Raw genomic sequence first — 22456 nt, forward strand, 5'->3', positions numbered from 1 at the left:
TCCCAAACCAATTCCCAAGACCCATAAAACATAAAAGGAAAGAACAAGAAACAAACAAGAAGAAAACTAGAAGAAAACCATGAAAAACCAATAACAATACAACATCACAAGCAAAGTGGCATGGCCATGCACTGGACATAAGAAAACTGCAAATCAAGCACAAACAAATGACAAAGCACCAAAAGCACAAAACTTGCAAGAAACACCATGACTCAACCCCATGGGTTCCCAGTGCTTCCAAGGGAAAACTCAACCCGATCCTTCTTCAAGATTTCATGGCAGTCTGTTTTTCCATGCAGTTCCCTGCATCATACTGCCATAAACACATAACTGTCAATGCATAAATAAACATACCAATATATCGACTACATTACCTTGTTGTGTCAAGCACGGTGCCTTGTAACTGAACCTGTACACATATCATTTCTTAAGGGACTCCAATTCCTTGATGAATCCAACCATCACTAGAAACCAACTGTTATACCTATCCAATACATGTTCAAGAATATAGCACATATCCACATAATGTAAAAAAAAATAAAGGTTAAGAAGACTTCTTGTATTCATGCAAAGCATTCATTTGCTTGGAATTGTAGTTTCCAAACCTAGCCAAATGAATTCTTACCCAATTCCTTTCTTTTACCTTTTTACCTTGCTACAATTGAGTCTCACTACCTACTATCACATCACCCAACTGTTAGTTATATAAACAAATAAACTATTACCTTGTCATGCTAATACAAAGCATGTTGCCCTGCACCTGCTCACACATGTCAACCACATGTTCCAAAGATCAAGGCATCATTAATTTGAAATCAACCTTAGCCAAGACTAATAGTCATGTCATAATCAACTCACAATCATTAATCATAATACTACAACTAGCACCCACTAGCATTCAAGTATATGTCAAGTGTCTCAGCACATATTATGTTAGTACAACCATCTTAAAGCAAGATCATTCCTTCATGCAATCTTATAGACACATACTCATATCACACAATTAATCAAACATTCAGACAACCTATAGACACACCATGTTAGCTAAACGAAATGAATGACATAATCAAAGTCATACCTCAATGTATCTAAGGGGAGGTTGTCACATCTACACAAGTCAGACGAGATTAGTACAACACAACATCACCAATATATTGACTCATACCTGAATATCATAAATATAACCATTTTCAAAGGCCAATCTGGATTAACATGATACATAATAACACCAAGATCTTAGCTGCAATGACCATAATCATCATGCATATGACCACAATGCATATAGCAACAAGTTACTACCATTCATCACTATCTGACACACATGCACATGACCACATTGATCAACTAGCATTTATCATGCATGTAACCACAACAACAATATAATGACATGCATGTACATAACCATAATGCATATAACAACCATTAACCAACATACCTGCATGCCCAACATACAAACCTGTATAACGATTCTTCTCTTACCCTGAGGTCTAGTGATGCAAACTCGCTTTGATAATATGCATCTCCTGCTCCATCTCGACCAACATATCAACATCATAACATACCAACAACATCATGATGACACAACTGCATAATGACCACAACGATGCATGTATGACCTACTATGCATTTATATCATGGTTATGCATGCATAACTAACACATCGAAAACTAATATGCATACATGACAAACACATTCCACCCATCCAGTCAAAGTGTTTGAACCATGCTTTGATACAACTTTGTAACACTCTCCTCCCACACTTACCCAAGTTCATCGGTCCACTGGTGTAAATATGTGACAAGGAGTTACTGTGATATGATTCAACCTCCTAAGTACAATTAAGGAAGTGGAATCGACAAATCGGAACTTCACTGACCTTCCTCAGGAGCTACAGGACCTCTAAGAGCTACACCACCCTTCCAGGTGCCCAAGCCCTGAGTCAAATTACTTTTCCATTGACCTGAACTCCTAGTCGCATGAACAAGCCTGCATCCATGTGATTGTAGGCCTCCGATCGCATGCATAAGCCTGCAAGGGAGTGACTGCAATCCCAATTTCCCAATTCTATGCCTATAATCGTGAAATTTGTGCCACCTTTTTTGGGCTAGACTCCATATCACTGCCCAAAACTTAATGAAACTTTCCAAAACAATAAATGGCATAAAGACCAAGCCTCTAACACAAAACTTTATCAAGGAATTGACCTAGCCAAGCCTAACCATGACAAATATTTCGTCAAACATATGGCAAACATGTAATCTACAGGTCATGAATGCATATCTGAACATAAGGGTCTGAAACTTATCTGAGATTCACCAAGAAGGTCTAATTCCCTCTCATAATAGCTGCAATAACATTTGTTAGTCCAAGAATTCATCAAGCATTCATATATTCATCAAACATATCAAGAGCCATATACATTATACATCATATAACCAACAAATAACCAACATGTAAACCATGGTAACTCAACCATAATATCACCATCATAATCAATACATATTTTCATAGATCACAATAAAAAATACCTCTTATTAACATATGAAAATGACAACCAAGTCAAGGATTTCCACGTACCACCTGACCATAGATTGGGCTGAACAAATCTTTGTTTCAACCAATCACCCTCGCGCCATAATCTAAACATGAATGTGGGATCTCATGGAATAAGCAAGACAAAACCAAATTAGGGTTTCCATAGGCCAAACCACCTCAATGCTCAACCAATGATTCCACCTCACGATCACACATCACTAACACCAACCAGATCGGTCTCTACCTAAGTTGTCTAAGGCTCCAGAGTGTTTGTTCCAACTCGGCTTTGGGACTAGTAATTCAACCCATAACTACCATGGGGCTCCATAACGTTTGTCCAACCAAGGCTCCAAGACTAGTAACTCAACCCACCATGGTCTCCAGAGCGTTTGGCCAACTAAGGCTTCCAGGACTAGTAACTCAACCCAAGCTATTCTAGGGATTCCAGAGTGTTTTTCCAGCCAAGGCTCCAGGAACTAGTATCTCAACCCACAACCATAAGGAACTTGAGCACCAATCAGAAAACAAATGGGAAAACCCATAACATCATGACTATCCAAGAAATGACAAGGCTAGGCAAAACCATGGTCAATCCAGGCAATCCTCCATGGCAATGACAACTCATAACCAATAAACCACATGCATGTACTATGCATGCCAAAACTAGCAAGGAAACCATACATGCTACTCGATACTTGCAAAACAATCCCGCTATAGTTGTTGATCCAACTATTCCCTTGCACTTTCCTGCTTTCCTTTGCCTTCTTTTCCAATCCAATTGAATGATAGAGTGCTCCAAGAATACTCTAAGGGTGCAAGAGTATGAGAGAATAGAGAGAGATCTTCACCATAGAACTATCCAAAAGCCTGTGACTGATTCGCAAAAGCCTTTTTATCATCGAGCCCTCTATTTTCTTCATTTCCTTCATTTTTTCCTTCAATTTCCCTCTCATGCAAATATGTGACCTTTCACCTTCATTTTCTCTCATTTTCCATTATTTTCATAAATAAAATGCCAAATAATGTGTCTTTGCCTTTGCTAATTTCCTTAGCCATAATAAACCGAAATTGACACCCACTAGGATGTTTTGCCCACCATTCAACTTGGAATACGTGTCTCATGACCTTGGCCTTATATATTTTTTACATTGAAATTCAAACAAGGGCTGTTACAATAATCCTACACATTACCTATTTAAACACGAGAGTTACACAATAGGCAAAGAATACAATGTATTACCATCTTAGGTAACATAAAAAGGTCATATATATAACTTGAAATAGTTGCAAGAAGACCAAATTTAATTGAATTAATACTAGACATCTCAACAATTAATGCACATCTTTACAAAAGTTTTGAGAAAATATAAATTTATAAAGTTCATGGTAATGGTCGGTGGGAACATAAATGATTTTCCATTAAAGGAGAGTGTTAAAAATTGTGATAAAAAACTTGACCACAATGAAGGAAAAAAATAGTATGACGAACATAGAAGTGCAGGTGCACACTAATTGTGATTTGGCAGATGCACATATTAGTGGCTTAGTGTAGAGGTGTTTAACTCAAATAGAAGTAAAGTGCACAAGCATGGGAAACTTAAAGCATAAACACATAAGAGCATTGTAGTTGACACAATTAATTAGCAATTTTTAAATGGGAGCCAAATAATAGAGGAGGAATGATTTGGTTAAGCTTGCTTAATGACCCAATCAAAGGTAATCACTAGTGTGTTGGGCAACAACAACAACTTGGAGAATTAAGTTGATTATTGAGATGATCAAGTTTGGCTTCTCATTTAGATATATAGTTATAGATCACATCTTTCTTGTTTGGAGTTACTTAGTGTTGTGACATCTTGTGATTGTTGTGTTATGAGAGATATATTAATATTAGAGAACCATGACGTTCTCAAGTTTGATTATGGGCCCAAGAGCTATAAGTGGTTGTTTTCGTGGGCCATTAAATTAGATACTCCAAGATTTCATGGTATTCAATGTAAACTTGCACTTATTGTAATCCTATTGCACATTTGTACTTTTTATTTCACAAAGTTAGTTTTTTATAAATCCATTGATTACATGTCATATGTTATCTTATATTATTTATGTGTGATGTTGTGTTAGTTCTACACCCAAATACTTGATTATATGCCTTGTTATCATTGAATACTTGATTATATGCCTTATTATCATTGAAATCATAGTTGATCTGTTCATTATGTGATATAGTGCTAAAATTTGAGTGTGATCTCAACAAGTCATCATACACAACCACAATTAAAATAAATTCTTGAAAATATTGTGTTTAATTATTGAAGCTAAAACAATATTTGTGAGTTTAAATTGTAAGGTGTTATATTCATTGTTTAAAGCTCAAGTAACAATGATACTATATAAATTAATTAAATATTTATTAGTATTAAATTAATTGGATTTTTATTAGAACATGTAACACATTGATAAGTCTTTTCTACCAATTAATGAAGAGAAGACAACTAGTGAATCATTTGAATTTTCCACAAACTTAATATGATAATATGATAGGTGACAATTTTTTTTTAGTGGTTTTCAAATAAGATGTAATATTAATATAGTAGAGGACAACAACATGACCTTGCCTCTTTAATGGTAAACCTCATATAATATGTGACAAGTATTTTTTAGTGAATTTTAAATGTGATGTATTATTAATATGGTAGAAAATAACAACATGATCATGCATCTTTTATGATAAACCTAATATGATATGTGGTAGAGAACAACAACATGACCATGCATCTTTCATGATAATTGTATTTGAATCACCAAATTTATTTATGATAATGTTATTGTTATAATACAATTCTATGTCAACGTTTTTTAATTGCCATTTCATCTTTATGAAATCACCATAATTTAAAACTATTTAAATTATCTATTTTCATATTAAACTTTCCACACATTATGCTTTTATTTTATTTCTATTTTAAAGTAACCAATAAGGGTAAAATATTTTTAAGACTCAAGGCCATTCAACAATAAAATTTCAACTCATTATAACAATTATGAACTCAACATGCTTCTATTTTATTTCTATTTTAAATTAACCAATAAGTAAAATTAAGATATTTTTTAAGACTCAAGGCCATTCAACAACAAAATTTCAACCCATTATAACAATTATGAACTCAACATACTGCTATTTTATTTCTATTTTAAATTAACCAATAAGTAAGAATTATATATTTTTAAAACACAATGCCATTCAACAACAAAATTGCAGCCCATTATAACAATTATAAACTCAATATATTACTTGCGGAAATAGACGAGAGTAATAACCGTTATTCTCAACTACCCAAAATAAACTTAACTAAAGCGAACTTAAAATATATTTCCTCAAACAATATCAAAATATTTCATTTTAAATATAATGCAATACATTGTGTATCATTTTATTTATCATCATACGTTTGCCTCTCGAGGTAAACCGACAAAATACATGTATTCACTGTACAACTAATTAACCGTTGTCTTAATAGGGGAACACCATTTTCTTTTTACTTTGTGGAAAAAAGAATGTAATTAATCCACACCATTCATATAATACGAAAATGCCGACCCTTTTGAAAACTTTTCGAAAAGTTAGATAGTCTAATTGGATTATTCTAAAGATACTAAGGACTAATTCTCTGACATTTTTAACAAACCGTTTGGAAAAGTTATTCAGTACAACATGATTATACCAAGGTTGAAATTGTTTAGCTCATCATCAATATTTCCGAGGCCAACCATGGAAAGCTGAAAGCCAAGTGGGAAATTTCCGAACCTATTTTCAAAGGAAAATTGACACACCCGTGCTTTTGTTTCCAAGCCCAATTACTGTAGACGACGGGTCACACACGCTAACTCCCTCCCGACGGAATTCGTCCAATTAGAGCTGTAAAAATTGTTTAGCTCATCATCAATATTCCGAGGACAACCATGGAAATCTGAAAGCCAAATGGGAAATTTCCGAACCTATTTTCAAAGGAAAATTGACACACCCGTGCTTTCGTTTCCAAGCCCAATTATTGTAGACGACGGGTTACACACGCTAATTCCCTCCCGACGGAATTCGTCCAATTAGAGCTGTATACATCCCACGAAAGATGCAGTGTACAATTTCACAAATCACGGCGTCAGATGCAGAAGTATAAGAGAAAAATTTGAAAAACCATAAGAAAAACACGAAGATCCGAATGAGCAGGACAGTGTCGCAATCGTGATTGGTGAGGGTATTGGGTATAATATAATAATGTGTTACTCTTGAACGAAAACAAAACAGAACTCCATATGGTAGAGAAGAAGTCGGAGAATATTCTCTGTGTGATGGTGTTGATGCCTTCGTTCGTTTCTGGCCCTTTTCCTGTCCACTTGGGAAACCCTAGGTTAGGTTGCAGAACAATGCCGTGCTCTGTCCGTCATTGACAGGGTTCGAATCCTGGACCTCTTGATTGATTTTCACTAGGGCGTCGTGGGATCGAGGCTCATTGGCAGAATTCTACGAGAATTCGTGGGAGGATCGGTTTCCTTGAACGTATTCTGTTCGGAATTTGAGGGGTGATTGATGGCTGTGGATGAGTAGAGTTTTGTTATGTTTCAGATCAACACAATTTCGATCTGACTGACGTCTTGTCTTGTCCACCGAAAAAAATGGAGGACAAGCGGAGCGTTGCGCGGGCACTTTTTGCTGTGCTGCAATGGTGGTGCTTCAATGTTGCTGTCATTATTACGAACAAGTGGATCTTTCAGGTAAATGCCTCTCTCAATCCTTCCTAATTTTCTGTTCTTTAAGGAAAAGAAGTTTCTTTAGTCTTTAATTTGCCGTGGTTTCTTGCGCCGACTTTATGAATGTATCCCGTTAGCAGTCTGATAAAACTTTTTCGGGGTAGTTGCTATGTTTTTCCTTCTACGATGTTTTTGAAATTGTTAGCGTGTAAAACAGAATCAGCGCGTAATGGCTGTATCTTATAATCAGTTGTAGTAAATGCCACTTAATTACTTAAGCCACAAGTCACGAGTGATTATAGCTTAATTTACTTAGGTTTCCGTGTTTTAACTTGTAAATGCATCTTATGCTCAGATTTTGACCAGCACCATCCCGATGGAGGATGTATCATGTAAAATTCAGTCTATGCAGAACCTGGTTATGCGTATTCTTTCAAGAGAAGCTTGACACTGAGATATTTTAGATGGTTTCTATGCGTATTCCAGTGATGTGTTGTGTGATGCTAATTTTCCCATCCGGTTTAAAACAATTATGTTGCAGAAGCTTCTCTATGAGCGAGCTTATTGAATGTTACCATTTTTCCGATTGTGTTTAATTATGTTGCATAAGTTTCTGTATGACCGAGCTCATTTTAACTCGTTGAATGTTATCATTTTTGCAATTGTGATACTAGGTGACTACATCTATGGCTTGTTTAGGAAAGTTTCTTTGAGAATTCCATGTATTTCTTAAAAATGCACTATCTCCCTTGTTATTGCATCATACTGTTTCTCTTCCAGTTGTTTTATAACCGAGTACTTATTTTAACCGCCTCTTATTTTATAGACTAAATTGCAGTGTGTATATGTAGTTAATCAGGTTAAGTTGCGGTGTGTATTTCACATTCACACACAATTGGCGTGATGGATGAACTTATCTTAAAATTAGCTAGCTCAGACATGAAATTTCACATTCATAACACCGACATGGCACTACAAAATCAGGCAACAAATGAACTCTGAATTCTCATTTTACCGAATAAAATTGTACAAGAAGATATGAAAAGTACAAATCCTTACACAATCAACAGTTAATTAACAGTCAACCCTTCAAGCCCCATGGGAATGCTAGGAGAGATGTTATATTGGAGCCAAGCGAAGACGCAATGTTATTAACTTATTATTGTTTATATTTTCTATATTACAACTAGCATAGATCCATTTCAACTCCATATCTATTAAGCATGAGAGGGATCAAAAGGTAACTAGAGTGAAAATCTCTGGGTGCTTAAAACTAAGATGTATCTATGCTGATTTACGTTATTATTATATAATATTATTTTTTAATTATTATGTTTTTTTTTTTTTTTTTTTTTTTTTTTTTTTTTTTTTTTTTATTTTGCATTTTTAGGTTACAACCTTTAGCTTTTCTTTGGTTGCTGCCCAAGAAACCGGATTCGTCCTTCCCCTCGTGTCTCGAATCCCACAAATAGGACACGATTCTCTAGGACATGTGTCTGATTCTCGTGTCCAACGTGTCCTAGAGTACACCCATCTATCATTGTTGAAGATTGCAAATACATGGTTTGCCTCTTCATTCATCATGTTGAAGAGGTTAAGGGAGGTCAAGACCGCTCTGGGGGCCATGGTTATTTAAGAGTTTTGGTCTTTTTGGAGAAAGATAGATCATGCAGCGTCAGAAAGAGTGGAAGACACAATGTTAAATGATGCTTGGTGGGAGAGGGTAGATCTCACTATTAAGATCATGGACCCTATCATTACTTTGCTACGATTTGTAGATATAGACCAACCCATCCTAGGAGAGGTTTATGAGGGATGGGATTCCATGATTGAGTCCATGAGGACCATTATTTTATAGAGTGAGTGCCCCGAGTATGAGACATCATCAAAGACCTTCTTCACCACCATACAGGATATTCTTGTCAGTAGATGGGACAAGAATTGCACACCTTTGCATTGTTTGGCTCGCTCATTGAACCCAAAATACTACAACCATGAGTGGCTGAATGGTGGGCCTTCCTGTAGATTCCCTCCTCACATGGATGGTGAAATTTCACAGTGGAGGAAGGATGCATTGAGGCGGAATTTTTAGGATAGAGAATCCCTTGATGAGGTGGAGGATGCCTTTGCAGAGTTTTCAACTAGCACTGGGCGATTTGCAGATTGTGATGTGATTAGAGACGGGGGGCTAAGAATCCCTATTCTTGGTGGGCAACTCATGGGGCAACAAGCCCTCCTCTACAGCAGTTAGCCATGAGGCTCCTCTTTTAGGTGACTTCATCTTCTTGTTGTGAGAGGAATTGGAGCACATATGGGAATTTTGATTTTGATGACTTAATGAGAAAACTGCAGTTTCTTGTTTTTCTCCTATTGGATCATTGATGAATCTGTCACAATTGTATTTGTATGCATAATGTTACTTTGTAAAACTTACAAATTTTAAAACGTACAAATTTTAAATTTACAATGTAGAATCTAGATCTATGTTTGAATTTGTATCATGAATGAGAATTTGTGTAAGAATATATATATATATATATATATATATATATATATATATAATGTGTCCTAACGTGTCTTGTTCCAAGGGTCAACGTGCCTGTGTCGGACACTCAAATTTTCGTGTCCTGCATGTCCCATGTCCCAGTGTTAGGTGACTTAGCTTATTAACATTATTTCACATTACACATCTCATCCATGATTGTTGTAGTATGCACCACACTTTTCGTGGTGTGATAAACTACAAAATCTCAATGAAAGAGAAAGAGACAAAGAGGGAAGATTATACATCCTAGGTGTTGGTGTTCTACATGGAAATTGTTAAGTTGTCCAATTGTGCTTGCCTCATATTCTTGTGTCTCTATGATGAAATCAACATAGCAATGTTGCATGACAAATCTTAGCATGACTAGCTAAGTAACATGAAATGTCCTCCCCATTCTATGTCATGTTAGACACGACATGTGTGTGGCACGAGTTTGCTCGTGTCATGTTCGCAAGACCCGATTTTGATAGGTGTTGGACGTGAGCCCTACTTGTGTTCTGAAATTTGGACATGTGTCCAGTGAAAAAGCATCTCAAAATTGATTTATTGCCTCATTCTCACACAATTCAGTGACAGGTTTGGAGCTCCCAAAGGTTTTGGAGTGTATTTAAGGGCAATTAAGCAATGTTAGAAGGGGTTCCCAGTGTTGGGAAGTGGATTTACCCATGCCCAACTCATGTTATGCAAGTAAAAATGACATTCTCCTTTATCTTTCATTTTCATTATTTTACTTAAATTTTAAACATTACCATTAATTGACTCAGGATGTTTGAAGTGGTTATGATCTCATTGGATTTCATATGGAGAAAATATAATTTTAGATCCCACTCAAAATCTGATAGACTTAACAATTTTCAAGAATTCAGGATTGGGGGGATTGCAACTTTTCAATTGGGGTTTGTTATGTATGAGGGTATGGAACTAACATTTAATTAAGAGGACCAAGCCCTCTATGTATCTCAATGTTGGGGGTATTGATTGTTGAACTCTTCTATCATGATCCTAGTAAAAATGTACTCATCACTCAAGCAGAATCTTAATTTAACATGTTAAGCTTTTCCTATCTTATTTTAATGTTTAGAGTGTGACATAGATGACAAGGATCCCAATATAGGTAATGGTTTTGATGATATGTAGTACTAGTTGTATGTTGTAGCATGTTTTTTTTGGACACTATGTTGAAAAGTGTAGCGAAGAAGGTCCTTCTTGACTTGCCTTAGTCAAGAAAGACCATAAAAAATCTTTCTTTTAGCATGCACGAGTTCCTAGGAAATAGGACTAGTCATGGAGCCGTTAACTCATGCACAGGAGTTGGAGGCTCAATTTTGTTTATCTCTAAGTGTGAGTTTATTTTTGGAAAAGGACGAGTGAGAGTCTCACTGTCTAATTGAGGCTAGGACGACTTAGAAGAGTTAGTTTAATGCAGTTAACAAATTAGTCACTAGTCTGAGTTCTAAATTTAAACTTGCCAGTTATAGCTGAGTCGAAAAGCTTAAAAGGAGGACGAAGGCACCTTTGTAATCATTCTTGTATGCACAGGTTGTGTGTGTGAGAGCTTGTTGTGGGAAGCGCGTATCTAGGAGCAACCTATATCCAGTGTTGTGACAAAGAGTTCCTTGCAGACTAGCGATAGGAATTAGGAGAAATTCCTAGGAAATTGGGGCTTAGATTTGTGCTAGGAAATAGGGATTTCCAATGCTAGATAATAGGAGCCAAATAGTGCAAGGAAGAGGAGCTAGATCAAGTGTTCTTGTAGGGAGTTTCAACTAAGTATTAGCAATGAAGACTAGGTTGTTTTATTGAAATACACTGTTGATTTTTGGTAGCATCGGATGTGCTCTAGCCATGAAAATTGGTGGAGAGGCTAAGGCACATGAGATCTCCAAGACCCATAAATCATTTGGGGAAATTCCACCTGGATGGAGAAATATTAAAATAATTAATATTTTTAATGAGACCCTAAGTCTAAACTTAGGAAAATAAAAATATTAATGCGTATTAATATAATATGGGTGAGAAAGTTCTAAATAACGAGGATCAAGCCAGATCTAATCTTAGCCGTTGATTAGGGACTTAATCTCAGCCGTTGATTAGGGACTTAATCTCAGCCGTTGAATCGTCAATAGGAAAAGTATAAGAGGTGGCTTGAGGGTCAGTTGGAGACACACCAAGTTGATCAGTCAGTTCGATTTTCTGGGGCGAGGTTTGCTGAGGAAATCGAGCAAGTGGTCTGTTGTAGCGAGGAGCAGTTTGATAAGAGGCCGAGAATACATAGTAGAGAGGTAGTGAAAGTGTTAGAGAGTGATATGATATTCACTCTATGAGTGCCATCAGTTAAAGATTTATTAAACTCAAGGTATTACAGACTCATGTACTGGTGTGTGTGTGTTCTGTGTTATTGAAACAATGGATTGATCAGATTGCCAATACACAGAAAATAAAATGGAAAGACAACATAGAAATACAGTAAGCAAAAAAAAGACACAAACAGTTTTAATAAGGAGTTCACCCTATTCTCTAGGGCTATGTCTCCGGTCCAGCTTCAGTGGTGGCCTTGTTTTATTGTGTCTTTTAGCAGAGAAATTACAATACATGGACTCAATATGAGTTTTCCTGAAGCAGATTTTGCTTGGCAGGGTGGTTCTTGGATTCCCCAAGCCACTCGGAGTACACAGACTCTTCTTCTTCCTACCAGCTCTGTGACCCTTGGTCTACAGTGGAAAGAGCCAAATGTGATGCTTAGTCCGGACAGATTCCTCTATGGGAAGTCTTGAATTTTCAAGCTCTCTGGTGCTCGATGCTGCCTGTGGTCAGCTCGACCCTCTGTCTCTTTTGCTTAGTTTTACTGTTCTCTGTGTTCAGTCCTCCTCTCATGGTTCACTGTTCACTGTCTCTCTTGGTCGCTTGGACTCTCCTCAATTCAGATTCCAAATCAACTCTCTTACCTGTTCGACTATCTCTGTTCATGGCTTTAGCCATTCGATCCCTATGCCTGTTCGGTTCCTCTTCCGCCTGCGTCGATTCACCTTCTGCAGCTGCGCTTGGAGTTCCCTGCGTTTGGCGTCATCATGAATGCTCAGGGAGTGGCCACTTGTCCTCCTCTAAATGGTGCCAGCATGCTTCGTCGGTTCGTTTCTTCAGTTACGCCGTGGATGCGTTCTTCCTCCACTGTGGTGGTCAAACAGATTCCAAATCCCTTTAGAACGCGGCTTAATTCCCTGTTGATTCTGCTTCTTTCCATCGGGCGCAATCTCAGCCGTCCGATCTGGGCCCTCCAGATCCGACGCCATACGCACGTTTCACGCAATTGACTTGCTCGATTGATAGTGCGCGATCGACGACGGTTTTCTCTCACCTCCGCCTGCCACGCGTCGATTGGTGTATGGAATTGCTCCGCCCCTATGCAAAACCTCTTACCGTTCAAAGGCACCCCGATCAAAACCATCGGTTTCCAGAGCACGGGTCCCGCCTTTGTACTTTAGCGCTTTTACCTTTTTCCGCCTGCGGTCCTCCGGTTTCCCCACGCAACTGGGTGCTCGGGCTTTCCCATTTTGGCCATGTTCGCTTAGCGATGCATGATTAGCGCTAATCGCGCATCAAAAACTTCGCCCTTTTCCCATTCCCGGGCTCCCAGGGGCTACTTTGGTCTCCTGCGCGGTCTCCATGGGCCTCCGTTAGCGCGCTTTGACCAAGGTCCTCGTCGTTCCACATCGGTTGCCATGGCCACTGGTTCAGGGTGTTTTTGACACTGTTTTGGATTTCATTAGAGATTTGTTCGACCTGATTCAGTCATGGTTCTTGACAGTCTTTCTACCGTAGCTGTCCCAGTTGACCCGAATGCTAATGAGAAGTATGAGGAGGCCGAGGCGAAGGCGAAATGCATGATCCTAGATGGGGTCGAAGATCATGTCATACCACATATTGCTAAGAAGAACACAACAAGGGAGATGTGGGAGGTGCTGACCACCTTATACCAGGGCTTTTCCATGCAGTGGAAGATGTTATTAGAGAATCAACTGAGGTCATATTAGATGCATAAAGGAGAGGAGATAGATCACTTCCTCCACAAGTTGCAAGGAATTCACGACTAGCTTACTTCCGTGGGGTCTACACTGGATCCAGAGTTTATGGTCTAACTGCTCTGAATGCAGTCTCTAAGGACTGAGAGACGTTTGTCCAAAGTAATTTGGGCAAAGCGACTCTCCCCAGTTGGGAAGAGATGTGGGCAGCTCTTCGACAGGAAGAGATCAGGAGGTTGAACAAGGCGGGGAGTAGTGGTAAGGGAGTTTGAGTCAAGAAAGAGGAGGAGGATGATGCAGCTCTAGCATCTGCGGGACAACAAGGGAAGAGGAAAAAGAAGGACATCTCCAAGGTCAAGTGCTTCAACTGTGGGGAGTTGGGACATTATGCATCTCAGAGCCCCAGGAAGAAAGGCAAGGGAGAAGCTTTCGACTCAAAGGCAGCTCCAGCAAAGGCGGAGATGGATGTCGAGACCGATGATGATTTGCCATGAGTGCTCATGCACCTCTAGAGAAGAGGTGGGGTGACATCGAGTTGTAGTCAGGAGGACAACAAGCACAGGCAGGATCCTTGAGATGCCCAAACTCTTGGATCACATATGGCTATGGGAGCCCTTAACGATAGTAGCATGATGACAGGTGTTGGGTGGTGCAAGGTGTGATGGAGCGACAGGGCAGTGCCAGAGTGCAGAAGTCTGTAGCAGCGCAGTGGAGATTGCAGCAGTGTGAGAGGCACAGAAGAGGTTGCAACAGCATAGTGGCAATAGATGGAGCATAGGATAGTAGCAGAGGTAGCTTCAGCATCACGAGGCTTCTAGACTGACCAGGATGTCAGTGTTTGGGTGAATGAAATCAGTTACGTACTTCTCGGTAGCTAAGTTGCAGTGCTGTAGTTAGCAGTGGCAGTACTATGGGCAGCATGATGCAACATGTTGAGAGGGAGCTGTAGTACAGATGTAGGAGTGGCAGTGTCATGGGTAGAAGTACAGGAAGTAGCAGTGCAGTGGATGTGAGGTAGCAGGCCAAGCATCAGCACAGGTACCGATGCGGAACATTAGTGTGATGTTTCTATGGTAAAGCATTAGTAGGGCACATTCTTCGCTAAGAGGAAGTGTTGGTTTTTGGTAGCATCGGATGTGCTCTAGCCATGAAAATTGGTGGAGAGGCTAAGGCACATGAGATCTCCAAGACCCAGAAATCGTTTGGGGAAATTCCACCCGGATGGAGAAATATTAAAATAATTAATATTTTTAATGAGACCCTAAGTCTAAACTTAGGAAAATTAAAATATTAATGTGTATTAATATAATATGGGTGAGAAAGTTCTAAATAACGAGGATCAAGCCAGATCTAATCTTAGCCATTGATTAGGGACTTAATCTCGGCCGTTGAATCGTCAATAGAAAAAGTATAAGAGGAGGCTTGAGGGTCAGTTGGAGACACACCAAGTTGATCAATCAGTTCGATTTTCTGGGGCGAGGTTTGCCGAGGAAATCGAGCAAGTGATCTGTTGCTGCGATGGGCAGTTCGGCAAGAGGTCGAGAATACATAGTAGAGAGGCAGTAAAAGTGCCAGAGAGACAGCGCAGAGCCAAGGAGGACTGACACAGAGGCAGCCAGGATTGACGCAGAGGCTAAGGAGGCCAGCGCAGAGGATGCAAAAGGCCGTAAAGTTGACGCAGAGGCTAAGGAGGCCAGCGCAGACGATGCTGAAGGCCATAAAGCTTATGCAGAGATTGATGCAGGCAGCGCAAAGGTTTGCAGGGCTGACGCTGGGCTGAAGAGGCTGTGCTGAGGTGATTTTGTGGGGAAGACTGGGAGTTGATTAGCTGACACAGAGTCGTAGGAGGGTGACACAGTTCTAGAAGATAACTTGGAGCAGCTTTCGCTGTCCAGCTGAGGAAGAATCGAAGTTACTGTGGGGCCAATCAACCGGTTGTTGATTTGCTGGAATATTTGTCTCCAAAGAGAGGTACTACTGCCAAGGATATTCTCTGAAGGGTGAGTCATTTTTGGCACCCTAGTTGTATTCAGAAATTTGCTTAATAATAAAACCTTCATATAAGTTGCACCAGTTTTCCAGCATTGGGTTTTTCCGGGGACGATTGTCCAAAAATAACGGTGTCCCTTGTGTTGTCTCAATTTATTTCAATTGTTGATCTGTATATTTGTGAAGGCTGCAATTGTGTTTACTTTGATGTTTATGTTAATAAATAACTTGTTAATGTAAATAACAAGTAGGAGAGAGTAAACTAGATATTGCAGTAGGGGTTTCTGATGTGTTAGATTCATAAATTTTCACATAGACTAATTGGGTTCCCTAGAAAAAAAAATCTTGTGTAATTGTGTCTTTATTTCTATGTGTAATTCCCCTACTTCTATTGTTGAGAAATTCTGTGTTTTGGTGAAAAGAATTTAGTTGCAGATTGTTTGTCATAGCAGTTTCAAAATTTCAAGGGAATTTAACATGGTATCAGAGCACATATTTGTATAAAGACCAACACATCCACAAGAGCATTTCCTCTCAAGAGAAAACAGAGCCAAAGGAGCTATATACCTCAGGGTCTGAGTTGCAAGACGAAGGAGGAAGTCTAGTTGACTTGTGGAGAATTGCTGGAGAATTGAAGTTTCTGTGCATAGACCTACGCTAGGGCTGAGCATATACTTTTGTTCAGAGGTCCGTATCTCCCTGTGCATGAGGATGAGGAAGGGTCTAGACTATTGATTGCTGGCCGAGTTCATGAGGAGGGGATTGAAGGAGTATATGGATACATACACAGGGTTCTAAGCTATTGCAAAGAAGGTACAAGGGCCGACTTTCCTGTGGATGTGTACAAAAGTTAGGATCAGTCTTGGACTGAAGTTTCTCACTGAACCAAATTTGCTGAAAGGGGCTAGTGGCAACATTTTCAAGGAAGAGGAGTGTTGGGTGGAAAGCTGTTCATAAGTCTTATGAACAGGGTTTTGGTTAGTAGCTTAAGTACAAAATTGGAGGACTATTAGAAGTTGCTATGTGTCCTAAAGTATAGTCCTTGTGAAGGACTACAAGGCAGTTAAGACTTAAGAGGGCAGTTTTTTTAAGAGCATAGCTGATCAGATTTGTGAAGGACAGAGATTGGTTTGTGAAGGAGAGCTCTCTAGGTAAACAGGATGGTGTTCCACGGGTTGAGATCATATCACTGTTTAGAGGTAGCCTTTAACTTTGTTGCATGGAAAGCAAGGATCATGATAGTATTGGAGGATAATGGGGTGGGAGATTTTGTTAATAACACTATACCACCACCACAAGCTTCAACAATTGACCCAACATACTAAGAATGATATTAAGGCAAGGGGGACTATTCTAGAAGGGGTTAGAGATCATATAGTTACTCATATCCATGAGAAGAAGACAACTTTTGAGGTGTTCAAAACTATTTTAGATCTATATCAGAGTACTAGTGATACTAGGAAGCTTGCTCTTAAGGAGAAGCTAAGGAGTATTCGAATGAGTGCTGGAGAACCCATCGTCACATATTTGTCAAAGTTCACTCAGGTTTGAGATGAGTTGGGTGGTGTGAGTGTGACTATACCAGAACATGACCTTGTGAGCTTTGCTCTTCTAGGACTTCACAAGTCTTGGTATGGGTTCTAGGATGTTGTCAGTGGCAGAGAGAATTTTCCCAGTTGGGAAAGGCTATGGATTGACTGTGTTCTGGGAGAGATCAAGAGAGGGACCAAAGATGGTAGATTGATGAAGATAGAGGATGAGGAAAACTTTGCCCTGGTAGGCAAGAGCAGCAAGGCTAAGGGCAAGGAGGGCCAAGGAGTGGCCGAGTCCAGTCATAAGGGAAAGAAGAACGATCTAAGTAAGATCAAGTGCTTCCATTGCCATGAGTTTGTACACTATGCCACTAATTGTCCTAAGTGGAAGGAGTCCAGGTAGGATTATGTAGCTGCATTAGTGAAGGCAGATGCATTTTTTTCCCAGTTCAAGAAAGATTTCTTATTGATAGCTTGCATGGAAATCTCAACAGATAATAGTGTATGGTATATTGATTCAGGAGCATCCTTCCACATTATCGAGAACGCAAAGAATTTCAGCCACTTGAACGAGAAGGAAATGCAGTTTCAGACTGAGCTAGGAGATGATGTCATGTATGCAACTAGTGGAGTTGGCACTATCAGTTTTTAGAGGGAGTCAAGTAATTCTCTTCATCTTAGAGATGTCCTGTATGTTCCAGGATTAAGCAGAATCTTGTTTCTGTAGCTACTCTTGAGTACAAGGGCTATGATGTCATCTTCAGTAGAGGTAAGGCTTACCGCTAACACTTAGCTTCTATATGTAAGAAGCAGATACGTGTAAGGAAGAAGAATCTCTACAAGTTATAGGTAGAGAGAGGCAAGGGCAGCCTTTAGCAGAAAGGCTGGAAGCTCTCGGAGTAGAGAAGTGATGGTTGAGCGAGAGAATGATAGGGCTCTCAAGACGGAACCTTTGCTAGTATCTTAGTTTGAGTCTCAACTAGTTGGAACTTGGCAGTTGGGCTGACCAGCAAGATGAGGAAGATCATAACCCAGGGTGAGTGGAGGCAACCACTCAGTCAGTGACTCCCAATACAGGGAGAGTTCGAGCCAAGTGGGTGGAGGATTTGTTTAAGGGAGATCAAGAGAGAGTTGGATCTTTCGATATCAACTTCAGCCAGAGTAAGCAACCATAGAGGTATACAGGGTACATGGAACTTATGACTAAAGTGATAGACTCGCAGAGCATGGTTGGAAAGAATAGGTCTTCAAATCGGATTCTGCATAAGAAAGCAGGGAAGTATTCTAGTTTAGAGGGTGCGGTTGCGACAACGGAGAGAGCGGTAGAGTTGGAGACAAATCTAGGTGGATGAGGTTCTTCTAGAAGCACCTTCCTTGCGAAGAGGGAGTGTTGAAAAGTGTAGCGAAGGAGGTCCTTCTTGACTTGTGCCTTAGTTAAGAAATACCACAAACAATCTTTCTTTTAGCATGCACGAGTTCCTAGGAAATAGGACAAGTCACAGAGTACTTAATTCATGTGCAGGAGTTGGAGGCTGAGATTTGTTTGTCTCGATGAGCGAGTTTATTTTTGGAAAAGGGCAAGTGAGAGTCTCACTGTCTAATTGAGGCTAGGACGAGTTAGAAGGGTCAGTTTGACTCAGTTAGCAAATCAGTCACAAGTTTGAGTTCTAAATTTAAACTTGCCAATTATAGTTGAGTCGAAAAGCTTAAAAGGAGAACAGAGGCACCTTTGTAAGTCATTCTTGTATGCACAGGTTGTGTGTGTGAGAGCTTGTTGTGGGAAGACCGTATCTAGGAGCAGTCTATATGCACCCTTGTGACAGAGAATTACTTACAGACCGATGCTAGGAATTAGGAGAAATTCCTAGGAAATAGGGGCTCAGATTTGCGCTAGGAAATAGGGATTTCCAGCGCTAGATAAGAGGATCCATATAGCGTAAGGAAGAGGAGCTAAATCAGGTGTTCTTGCAGGGAGTTTCAGCTATAGGTATTAGCAGTGAAGACTAGGTTGTTTTCTATTAAAACATACTGCCTTGTAAAGAGATCAATTGCTCAATTTTTGTCAATAAAATCTACAACAAAGAGGGTTTTCCCAATTGGGTTCCCTAGAAAAAAATCTTGTGTAATTTCCCTAGGAGAAATTATTAGGAAATAGGGGCTTAGATCTGCGCTACAAAATAGGGATTTCCAACGCTAGATAATAGGAGCTAGATAGTGTAAGGAAGATGAGCTAGATCAGGTGTTCTTGCAGGGAGTTTCAGCTAAGTATTAGTAGTGAAGACTAGGTTGTTTTCTATTGAAACAAACTGCCTTGTAAAGAGTCAATTGCCCAATTTTCTGTCAATAAAATCTACAGCAAGTAGAGGGTTTTACCAGTTGGGTTCCCTAGAAAAAAATCTTGTGTAATTGTGTCTTTATTTTTGTGTGTAATTCCACTGCTTCTATTGTTGAGAAATTTTGTGTTTTGGTGAAAAGGATTTAGTTTCAGATTGTTCATAATAGCAGTTGCAGAATTTCAAAGAAATTTAACACACGACAGGTCATTTAAGGCCTCTTTGTTGATGTATTTTTGGTTCAGAGGTGGATTGCACTAAGTGTTATTTTGGTTATATGCATTAGTTGGATGATTGAACTTGAGTCTTTTATCATCATCATGTAAATGTTTTATATATTTCATATTTTATGTGTAATTCACTATTTTCTATGTTTTTTAATAGAAATTATATTTTTAAATATATGATTTATAATGTGTCCTCAGTGTCATGTTTTGGGGGTCATCGTGTCATGTGTCAGATACTCGTATTTTTCATGCCCTTTGTGTCCAGTGTTCTCATGTCATGTGACTTAAATGACTGGACATTTTGCTTGTGTGGTCGGGTTGCAATACTGAACTATACAACAAGGGATTAGCATGCCAATGACATAGAATAATTTGTCACTTTGATATGTTTTGTTGGTTGGTCGCTGCAATGTGCATCTCTAGGATGTTGCTGCTATACTATTTTGCACTACAACTGTTCAACAAACATGGACTTAGTCAATCTCTGATTCTTCCGGTATGATCAATTTTCATGTTGGATGACTAGATGGATTATATTTGCTAAAGTTGGTTGTATGAAGTGCCCCACAAAGATTGTTGCATGAATGCCAATATTTACCATTAAATATGGGAACTTCTTCTGTAATCTTCATGAACATCATAAGCTGGCGGAGAATATATGAAGATTGTTGATATGATTGTTTCATCATTGTTGAGAGGACTGAAATGGATACCATTTAACTGAGCACTCTAAGGATGTAAGAATAGTGTTTTTTTTTCTTTTACAGAAATGGTTGCTTGTATTAATTTTAAAAAGGGGCTCTCCACTAGAAAGTTAAGAGGAAAATACAATTAAATTTGGGGGAGCAGGGCCCGAGGTATTTCCCGACTCTATTTGTGACTATATCTCCGATTCGTCTGTATTAACGAACATGCTGGCCTAACAAAAATAGATATTTACATAGACTCTTTAGTTATTGCCTGCTGGTCGCATTTATTTGAATTTCCAGCCAAGTGACGTCGTTTTGCTGATGCACATGATCCTGGTTGGTTATCATTTTTCTTTGACCAGTCATTCATGAAGAATTTGCCTATTCTTGTCTTAGACATTTATGGAATGGGGATGTTTTGAATTGATTCATTAATTTTGGCTTCACCTTGCTGTTTGGTGCAAGCATTATTGGTGAACAGGTTTTCCCTGCGATTATTATCTCTGAGAACATGGTAGAATTGGACATTTTTTGTGCTTTTTAAGACTGATATGGTACAAACGATTGTTTGGGATAGAGCTACTTTGCTAAACTTCTTCTTTTGTATCAGCTGATCTATTAAGATTACAGAGTCTCCAATTATTATGATTGAATTTATGTGCCTTTATTTGATGATTTTGGCTCCCATAAGTGGCACAAACACGTCTGCTCTATTATTGGTTTGATTGCCTAGCCCTCATTCAAAGGTTGCTTCTTCTTTTCTGTCAGGGCCCAGAAGAAACACCCTAGCCCTTCCCCCCCACCTGCTGGCCCATGTTCTTTTTTGATGCTCCATCGAAAAATAAGATAAACTGACGTTGCTCCATTTTTCATTTCTCAAAGGATTGATGATCCATTATGATCTTCCATGAGTTAGGATCTGCTAGAGGCCTGATTGTGGAATTAAAGATAGGGAGCTTTGTAGTGCCCCCTGCTCCCAGCTGGGCAACACCACTCAATTGGGACTGGTTACTTGTAAATTAAGAATTAATTGTCGAAGCACATGACTCAAAATTATCATAATTTGTCCCTGCTTGGCCATTATAATTAAAAATGAATGCAATATCACATGCCATGAATGCATTTCTTTTCACATATAAACCATAAAACATAAATTCGTAGCGGAAATAAATACACAACAATGCAACTAACCAAACCCATAAATCTAGGGTCTTAATTTAAGAAAACAATAATTAAACATGGCAGATAATTATACAGTTGCACACAAGAATTTAAGAACTTATCTGAAAATGAAAAGCCAGCTAGCTATGGGCTTTCCACGTTCCTCCCATCCGTAGACCTCGGGGTTCATAAGCTCAACTACTAGTCATCCCTGAGTTGGGACAACAACTCCATAGGCAACAATCATAAAACCAAAATGAAACATTGGTCGAGGCACCAACCCCAACAACCCTAGTCCCCAACCACATGCTCATGTTCCCCTTGACCAGCACCCAAGTGGTGCAGGGCGAGCCTCTCGACGATGCCCACCTTCTAGAGCGACTTATAGTTGGCTAGGATGGTCTCAACCCATAGCTCTAGGAGCTCTGCAGTTGTCTGGGCATATAGATACCAATGGCCAAACTGAAATAACTCCACAACTAGTGCCAAAGCTCCACCAGGACTCACCGACTATCTCTAAACCAAGTTCCCCAACCAGAACTCCATGGCCACCCAGCCATAAATAGGGTCAACAAACCCTCAGAGCACCTAGCTCCTTAGAGCCAGGATAAGTGCTCACATCATAAACATGATGCATCCTAATGGTATTGTTAACTGAATAACTGCACCCCAACCAG

The 22456-nt window shown here is 39.3% G+C and overlaps 1 protein-coding gene across 1 annotated transcript in view; it reads left to right on the plus strand.

The window, feature by feature from the left end:
* The first annotated feature begins 6364 nt into the window (after positions 1-6364).
* LOC149191957 (UDP-galactose transporter 1-like) overlaps positions 6365-22456 on the plus strand; it is a 96918-nt gene continuing 80826 nt past the window's right edge. Inside the window, exon 1 of the mRNA XM_089404441.1 lies at positions 6365-7308. Within this exon, the coding sequence (XP_089260567.1) occupies positions 7210-7308 (99 nt within the window). The 5' untranslated portion in view covers positions 6365-7209. The remainder of the gene's footprint in view (positions 7309-22456) is intronic.

The sequence above is a fragment of the Pinus tabuliformis genome, chromosome 2_2, assembly GCF_031772625.1.
Source record: "Pinus tabuliformis cultivar Carrire ecotype Pingquan chromosome 2_2, CPIR1, whole genome shotgun sequence".
In the NCBI taxonomy this organism is placed as follows: domain Eukaryota; kingdom Viridiplantae; phylum Streptophyta; class Pinopsida; order Pinales; family Pinaceae; genus Pinus; species Pinus tabuliformis.